This window comes from Cryptotermes secundus, unplaced genomic scaffold, assembly GCF_002891405.2.
Source record: "Cryptotermes secundus unplaced genomic scaffold, Csec_1.0 scaffold1468, whole genome shotgun sequence".
In the NCBI taxonomy this organism is placed as follows: Eukaryota; Metazoa; Arthropoda; class Insecta; order Blattodea; family Kalotermitidae; genus Cryptotermes; species Cryptotermes secundus.
In genome coordinates this window covers 8,146-17,750 of record NW_019718301.1, presented here as the reverse complement: position 1 = coordinate 17,750, position 9,605 = coordinate 8,146, and the positions used below count along the sequence as shown (strand labels likewise).

General features: G+C 44.8%; 1 protein-coding gene across 1 annotated transcript in view; it reads left to right on the top strand.

Annotated features, from left to right (window-relative positions):
- The first annotated feature begins 1,110 nt into the window (after positions 1–1,110).
- The window catches only part of LOC111861299, a 12,236-nt gene continuing 3,741 nt past the window's right edge, over positions 1,111–9,605 (top strand). Inside the window, exon 1 of the mRNA XM_023845743.2 lies at positions 1,111–1,138. Within this exon, the coding sequence (XP_023701511.2) occupies positions 1,111–1,138 (28 nt within the window). The remainder of the gene's footprint in view (positions 1,139–9,605) is intronic.

The following is a 9,605-nucleotide window of genomic DNA, read 5'->3' as shown; positions in this document are numbered from 1 at the left end:
GCATGGCCACTCGGGCTACTGTTGCTTGCGAACTGTCTGCGATGTCCATGCTGAGTCTGGGTCACCAATGTTGAATGTCGATATTCTAAGAGACAACCATGTAAAACTATAAGAGATGCGTATATATGGGCTATGAAAGAGCCGTCGTCTCGATGCGGTTGCTGGAGAGCTGTTACTGTATCCTGACATCAGAGTAGATGCGTTAACTCTCTTGGTTGTAGTGAGGCCTATTGAAGAAGAACTGATGATAGCGATTTTTGAACTCTGCCTTTAATATCATTGCTTGTTGGGTGCTGCTAAAGTTGCAGTTGCGATTGTGAGCGCTGATTGGCTGGCGCACATGATGATCTATAGGTGGGCTCGACATCGAGTGCTGGCCGCAGTGTGATACGGCAATACCCCGAGGCCGAAACCCAGTACAGGCGCTTATTCGACATCTTGTGCAGCATTGAGGACGTGGCCGGTTTCACAACTGCTGCAATTGGAGAAAGTGCNTGAGTGAATGATCCTAACACTGAAGACTTTGTACAACCTCTTTATTAACCGTCACAACACAAATATCAAGGTCAGTGCCTTGTTGTGACGTAACGGTAATTAAAGAGGTTGTATATTTTAAGACAACAGGATGCATGAAATGAGAAAAAATGAAGACTTAATTATATATAATTAAACACATATTGATGCAATGACCCATTATGACATATGCTACTTACGGCGAATACAAAAGGCGTAGCAGTTCCCAAATTCTCTCAGTAACTATAAGAAAATCAAAATTGGAATATTCTTTCTGAATATTTTGTTGTCTTCTAAACAGCTACTGTTAGCACAAATATCAATAATATGAAGAAGGGAATAAAGAAAGCTCACTATTTACACTCTTGTCACAACTAAAGAACACATGCCTTATTTCGATTCACTGGTGGTGTGGTGTGCTGTGCTCATTGCATTTTAATAATGCAATACATTCATATGACACTCAACAGCAACTTAAACATAAATACCCTGAGATCAAAATTGCTCAGTGACAGATAAATTTGTTAAATATAACTGCTACATGTCAAGAGACCAATACACATGACACCTCATACCATTAAAAATTATGATGATAGAATGACAAGTAAATACGCTAATACAAGAGGTTGACCTAAAGTGAAAACAACGTACCCACAGTTCATTTTCAAAATGAACATCTGAAAGCTCCCACACTTGAAGCAGAATAAGCACTGACCAAACTACGTTAGTTAGTGCATATGGGGATGATTCAATGATTGAATCCAGTATGTGACTGACTTAATATCAATCATATATATTTATGACTTGTCCGTTTCAACAGCCAAATGAAATCTTAAAAAACATGTTAACCTTTGTTGCACAAAACTCCTTTATTATTTTTGGCAGCGGTTTACATCAAATAAGTATACACTATACAGTATTTTATAATAATATATGTTAACGTTATTTAAGATTTCTGTCGGTGGAAATGCCAACAATTTGTTGAAATGTATGGACAGCATCGGGACAGCTCTCTGTCTACATAAAATTAAGAAGTCATAAAGTGGAAAAAAAATTCAATTATGAAAGGAAGAGATCTGGCACAACAATTGAGGAGCCCACATCTTCATTTAACTCCATCACATTTAATTCACTGGTTTCAGCCTAGGGAAGAGTTCCATATATAATTCCTGAATGACCAAGGATTGCCTTACATAACTATTCCCTCTTCTCAATTAGTATATAATTTTCGCGATTCCTCAGAGATGCACGCGATGTTCAGTCTCTGTATTCATAACAGAATGACACAGAAGGTGTCCGGCGTGTTGAACCTTGTCGAAGAAAAACGTGGGTTCTCTTCTCGAGGTCACTGTTCACGAAAGAATATGGGGAGGCGTGGCGTGCGATTGGGACTGGTCGGTGGCGGGGCATGTGCTGGCGGACATCTGTGGTGAGGTGCGCTGGAACCGTGGGGTCGGTAGCTGGAGTTAGTAGCTCGCCGGGGATTCTTAAAGGTTCGCCGTACACGAGCTCAACTACAGATGCTTGCAGGTCCTCCTCGAATGCAGTGCGTATTCCGTGGAAAACCAGGGTAAGCACCTCGGTTCACTGTTGGTCAGCGTGGCACATGATGGCTGCCTTCAGTGTCCGGCGGAAGCGTTTCACGTGTCCGTTTGCTGTTGGGTTGTGGGCGGTTATACGTAAAAGCTGAATGCTGCACAGCCTGGGCACACCGATGATGGGATGCATGAGTCGGCCACCACAAGCCGCCAAGAGAAATCTCGGCGTAGGGCCAAGTTGAGGCTGAGAGGCAGCTGTCCGTAGGTGTGGATGGTGGTGCCGTTAGCCACACACAGGTCATAGTTGGAACGTTCCTTGCGTTGAGGGACGTGATTGCGGAGGTACACGCATAGGTCCGAACCCGTGTCGAACAGGAACTGCCGTTAGCTGACTTTGTCCATTATGAAGAGGCGGCCTGTCGTCTTAGCGCAGATATGTGCCACCGGTGATGTATGCTGCGTCAGTTATCTGCCCGTGGTACTAGCAGGGCGGAGTACAATTTTTGGCCCAAGCGCCGAGGCATCGTTGGTACCAGCAGGTGCAGGATGTCGCAACGGGAAGGGGATCTGCTGCGCTGCCGAAGGCAGGTGAAGACGGAGCGGGAAACCTTGGAATTGAGACCTCGGTCACTCGAGTTGAGGTGGAGCACCTTGAAGTGGCCGTGGAGGCGGTCCTGTCCGGCGCTGAGTGCAGCCAATTGGCGGGAGAGGTCGGCGATCTCCTGCCGAAGTGCGGCGTTCTCCATTGGTTCACCAACGCTAGCGAGCGCCGGTTGGGTTTCGACCTTGGAGACGCGGTCCGCACAGAAGGCTGCGGCCTATAAGTTACTTTCGTTCTGGCCGGCGAGGAAGCTCTGTAAGTTGCGGGGTAGCCGGCTGGTCCAGACGCTTCGGATGATTTTATCAGACACGTTCGGTGCGAAATCCTTGAGGTATCTCAGTAACTGTGACGACTTACGTTCGCCAATTTCCTCGACCTTGCGGAGCTGCCGAATGCCCTGCTCTGTCGATGGGGATAGCCGCCTCACAAGCTCGGTTCTCTGTATGGTATAGGGGTCTCGTTCGGACGGAGAGGTGATAATATCCTCCACCCCTGTGGCATACCGGTAGCTCAACTGAGAGATCACGTGGCAGAACGTGATGCGATCGCTCCTAATACCGGCCAAGATGAATTGCGCCTTGGACTGAGCGCTCGGGCCAGAAGGGCGGAAGCTGCATGGCCACTCGGGCTACTGTTGCTTGCGAACTGTCTGCGATGTCCATGCTGAGTCTGGGTCACCAATGTTGAATGTCGATATTCTAAGAGACAACCATGTAAAACTATAAGAGATGCGTATATATGGGCTATGAAAGAGCCGTCGTCTCGATGCGGTTGCTGGAGAGCTGTTACTGTATCCTGACATCAGAGTAGATGCGTTAACTCTCTTGGTTGTAGTGAGGCCTATTGAAGAAGAACTGATGATAGCGATTTTTGAACTCTGCCTTTAATATCATTGCTTGTTGGGTGCTGCTAAAGTTGCAGTTGCGATTGTGAGCGCTGATTGGCTGGCGCACATGATGATCTATAGGTGGGCTCGACATCGAGTGCTGGCCGCAGTGTGATACGGCAATACCCCGAGGCCGAAACCCAGTACAGGCGCTTATTCGACATCTTGTGCAGCATTGAGGACGTGGCCGGTTTCACAACTGCTGCAATTGGAGAAAGTGCAGAATGGGCGGCAATAGTCAGCGCCGCCGATGAAAATAGGATAAATTACTGTAAGGCCCTCTCCGGCAAGACGCTGTTCAGNACTTCAAAGAAGGCAGCGGCTGCCACAGGCAACACCAAAACCAAAGAGGTGCCTACCCGCAACTACTTTGCTCCTCTCAGGGTGACGACAATGGACACCGACTCTGCTGGTGACGGAGCCACTGCGCTGGAGGAGGGATCCACTACTCTGGAGGTGGATACATCAGGGAGAGCAGGCAGGCCACCCCCAATAATTATAACGACTACTGTAAACCTAATTCAATTGCAGAAACAACTTAAAAATGTGGTCCGTGATGACTTTGAGATCCGTAATAACAAAAGCGGGACCAGAGTCATCACCAAAAGCATGGCGGATTTCGAAACCGTCAAGTCCTATATCTCAAACAACAAACTTTCCTATTTTACCTTCTTTCCGAAGTCCCTAAAACCCATTAAGGCTGTAATCCGTCACCTCCCCCACAACACCCCGGCGGAAGATATTTCTGAGGGATTGGTGACCCTGGGATTTGACGTGGTTAGCGTCAAGCAGATGACGACCACCCGAGGGTCGCGTTCAGAAGGAAGGATATCCAGAAACCTTCCCCTCTTCCTTATAACCTTACCCAGGACGGCAAAATCCCAAGATATTTTCAAGCTAAATAACCTTTGCCATATTTCCATCCGGGTCGAGGCCTATAGAGCACAGAGTGGCCTTACGCAGTGTCACAACTGCCAACAATTTGGCCACGTCTGGGCTAATTGTAAACAACCTCCCCGTTGCATGTGGTGCGGGGGTGGCCACCTGCACAGAGAGTGCCCCGAGAAAGAGAACGCTACCTCCACTCCAGCGTGTTGTAACTGTGAGCTGAAGGATGGGGAGAAACCGCATCCCGCTAACTACCGCGGCTGCAGTCACGCGAAGGAGGAGCTGCAGAAGAGGAAATTGCAGAGAGCACCCAAAACCACAACAGGAAGGGTGTTCTCATCAAATATAGTCACTCCTGGAGTCTCCTTCGCGGCGGCTCTCCGAGGCAACACGTTGCAGGAGCAGCGGTCTCAGACTCTACATACACCAGTGGCAGTCCCACCAGCAGTCAAGAAACCGACCGTCCCGGTTCCTGTACTGGAACAACACACAGGTCAGTCAGTTCAGGCTTCTAATGTAAACAGTCAATCTCTCGACAATATGTTGAGAGTAGTGACTGTAGTACAGCAGATTATGACAGAGGTCAGTGGTGCAGTGTCCGAAGAGGAAAAAATAATGGCCATTACCAAAATTGTTCTGAGTCTTATGAAACAGAATGGCCACTAGAGTTCATAGGCCCCTCAAAGTCATAGCATTTAATGCGAACGGCATTGGGAGGCAGCGCTATGAGCTCAGTAAACAGCTGCAAGACCTACACGTAGATGTGGCCCTGTTTTCAGAGACACATCTGAAACCTCATGAGAGGTTCTTTATTCCAAATTACCACTTTTATAGAATCGACCGCCAGTCGGGCAGAAAGGGCGGAACTGCCGTTGCAGTAAGAAAAGGCATTCCCCACAACCATGTAGACCTACCACCCCTTGTTTCAGTAGAAGCGACAGGGGTCTGCATACCAATTGGTAATAGCGAAGTGCTGCTTGCAGCTGTTTACAAATCTCCAGGCAAAGCCTGGAGTGATGCTGACATCACTGAGCTCTTAAGCTTCAGACGTAAGTCTATTTTGGCAGGTGATTTGAATGCTAAGAACCCATTTTGGAATAGCAGAGTTTCAAACCCCTCAGGCTTGGAACTCGTTGATTTATTTGATAGGAGTGATTTCGAAATTTCAGCACCACAGTGCCCCACTCATTATTCCCCTGCGGGAAATGGTGACGTGCTAGACATTGTGGTTCACCAAAATATCAGAGTGTCAGAGGTCATCGTCTCTGATATTTTGGACTCAGATCACCTACCAATAGTATTCCACATACTGGATCACGTTAAAATTAGGAATCTTTCGGAACCCATTGAAAAATTTACAGATTGGGAGCGGTTTCAAAGCCTCGCTTCTGAATTAATATCACCTAAACTAGAAATTAATTCGGGGGTAGAAGCCGATAAAGCGGCACGCGACTTTGCAGCCTCTATTGCTTCGGCATATAGGCTGTCGACAAGTAAAGTTACACTTTCGGACATAAACAACGATCTTCCTGGTCTAGATCGTTTGATAAAATATAAACAGAGGCTACGAAAACTGTGGCAAGAAACCAGGGATCCAGCGTGTAAAACGGCAGTCAATTGGGTCACCAAATCAATCAGGCGAATGACCCGTAAAAAGGCACTTGAACGGTGGGAAACAAAAATAAGTAACGCTGAAGTCACACCTCAGTGTATATGGCCCATTGCGAAATCTCTCCTTCAGAGAGACGGACCAAGGGCACCAACTGCTATTCATGGTTCTTCTGGCCTAAAATTTCATCCTTCTGAAAAAGCCAATGAAATTGCCGACTGTTTGGAAATTCAATTCACGCCACATGACCTGTGCGACGAAAACCATGAACAGCGGGTGGAGGCTAGAGTTCAAGCTCTGCTGGAAGCCGTGGATGAAAACCCCCCTCTAAGGATCAGACCATGTGACGTTCAGAAATTAATAAAATCCCTGAAATTAAAAAAGGCCTGTGGAATTGACGGCATCCCAAATGAATGCCTCAGGCACCTTCCAAGGAGACCATTGGTTCACCTAACTCACTTATTCAATCACTGTTTTCGGCTCTCTCACTTTCCAAATACTTGGAAGGAAGCAAAAATAATAACTTTACCTAAACCGGGTAAAGACCCGAAATTTCCTCAAAATTTACGTCCGATCAGCCTCCTGTCCACGACAGGAAAACTATTCGAAAAAGCAATTTTGAAATTCCTCCATAAACATATTGAAGAAAGAGACCTGCTCAACGCAAGTCAGTTTGGTTTTCGTGCACGTCACAGCACGACATTGCAATGTATGAGGCTGGCGGACCACGTGACCCTTAATTTCAACAATAAAATGTCTACGGCTGCAGTGTTCTTGGACATCGAAAAAGCCTTTGATACCACGTGGCACTCAGGCTTGCTGTTTAAATTATCAAAATTGGAATTCCCCAACTCTTTGACCAAGCTTATTGGGTCCTTTCTCTCTAAACGTAAATTCAGGGTCTCTGTTGAAGGCGAAATGTCAACGCCAAGGGAAATACAAGCAGGGGTGCCACAAGGTTCTGTCCTTTCCCCTACTCTCTTTAATTTGTATATAAATGATGCCCCCCATACACAGGGCGTTCACCTGGCCCTCTTTGCAGACGACACCTGTCTGTATGCGACAGATCGCAAAGAGGGTTTTATTGTTAGAAAACTCCAGCGCGGTCTCAGCTCAATGGAGACCTGGTGTGAGCGCTGGAATATAAAAATTAATGAAGATAAGACTCGGGGGGTCTACTTCTCTCGTGGTCGTCGACCGCCTGAGTCTTGTCTTACTCTAAATGGAAGAAATATTCCATTTGTAAATAGTGCAAAATATCTAGGTGTAATCTTCGATAAGAGAGTGACTTGGAGATTACACATAGAAATGATCGAAGCCAAGGCCTTCAGAACATTCATTAGAGTATATTCCCTTTTCAAAAGTGAGCGATTGAGCGCTAACATTAAACTGACCCTCCATAAAGCTCTTATTAGATCTATAATGACTTATGCTAGTCCCGCCTGGGAGTTTGCGGCAGACACTCATCTAATGAAATTGCAGCGCCTGCAAAACAAGGTTCTCCGCACGATTGGCAATTTTCCAAGGCGCACACCGGTCCGCGATTTGCACATGGCATTCAAAATCCCATACGTATATGACTTTATAACAAAATTATGCAGGCAACAAGCAGAAGTCATACAAAATCATGATAATGAGAATGTTCGCAACATCGGACAAGGCGAAGCCCGGCACAGAAAGTATAAGAGGCTTAAACTTGGCGGCGGTCAGGCATACGACCGTTCAAATGACTAGACTGCCGTGGTAGCTAATACTACTAGGAAATATATATATATATATATAAAGAGCATAATCTGCTGTACCTAGCCTGGACTGACAGAGGCTGTGTATATATTGTACATAGAAGTAAGGATTAAGTGTGTATTTGTAAATGTATGTAAATACAGACAATAGACTTAATACAGACTGACAGATGACAGACCCGATCTCTCGTCAGAGAGGGCGCTACACATGGACAGGACGGTAACTTTCATTGAAAAGAAATATCTGGTCATGAGCCCCAGCTGGGGCTCGACACCAAGACAAATAGACTGACCGACCGTCAGTTGTAACATGACCCTCGCCCTCGCCTCGCCGCAGTGTGACGTTAACTTGGCTTGAGCAGAAGGTGGATGCTGTCTGTTAGACAGACGAAGCTGCGTGCTAGTATGAGGGGGATCCCACAGTTCATTGCCTCAAACAACAATGTTCAGGAATATATATTAAAATTATATAAAATACTCGTTAACCAGTGGTAAATACAATATGGAGATCTTGAGAGAGGGCAAATAGCAAAGCACGACCAAAAGCAGCAGAAAAGAGAAACTTATGATCCTTCCTTTGTTAGACTGAGACATACTTACTAAAAATATATATGAAAATTAAAACTGAAAGTAAATGTAGATCATTTTACAGCAACAATGATCATGGAGGGAAAACCAAAGATATGAAAACTAGATGCATCTGAGGCTATATGATCAAGCTTTATAATTTGTGCCACTTGAATTTCCGACTCTTTCTACATGAAACACTACTGTCAGTAGTAAAAACAGTGACTCGTGCAGAGAAATCTAAACACAAGCTGTGCTTATATATGTCTACGTCTGTGGTTACAACAGAAAAGTAGATTTTGTAGTGTATGGAAGGGAACTGCCAAGAAAATTGTTGATTTACATGTGGTATAAATTATTTGATCAGACTGACTATATCTGGATAGGAAAAAGCCCCAGCAGATGACCAGACACTGAAACTCAGTGAATGAAGTTCAAGTAGCTTACAATCACAATCGACACAATTTAAGGACACTTGTTGCCTGACGATGCTACAGTGCCACACATAAGATTGTACAAATTTTGTGGTAACGTTTGAAATTTAAAGGCTATAAGTACAAACTCCTGAAACATGTACATATGCAAGACAAATGAAATTCACTACAAATTTTGCTGGGACTATATTTTAAGACCTGAAGATGATGAATGTCTTAGAGCCAAAATTGTGTTCAGTGAGGATGACATATTAAATTCATCAGGGAGTATTCTTCGACATAACCTGAACACATGAAGGTGTAACAATATCATCTGCACCTTTTACAAAAACGCAATAAGTTAGAATGTAAAATTATAGAGAAATTTCTTTATTGAATGTAGTGTACAAGAAGATCTCTACTGATATATTGGCACAGCATATCAGCATATATACTGATCAGATTCTTGGTGAGTATCAGGATGGATTTAGGCAAAGTTGCAGCACTACTGATCACATATATTTGCAATTAGACAAACATTAGAAAAATCACATGAATATAAGATCAGTTTACACCAACTACATATTGACTTCAAACAAGCATTTAACATCATTGGCCGGTTTCAGTTAATTGAAGCAATGAAAGAATTTGGTACACCTGCTAAGTTAATCTCTTCTTCCAAAATGATACTGTCAAGGGCATACAGTAAAGTTAAACTCCAGAAGAAATAGCCGAGACCTTTTAGAACAGGATGTGGTATCAGACAAGGAGATTCCCTATCCAGAATGCTGTTTAATATTGGTCTGGGGAAAGTGATGAGAAATATAGGAATTTACCCATGTGGCACA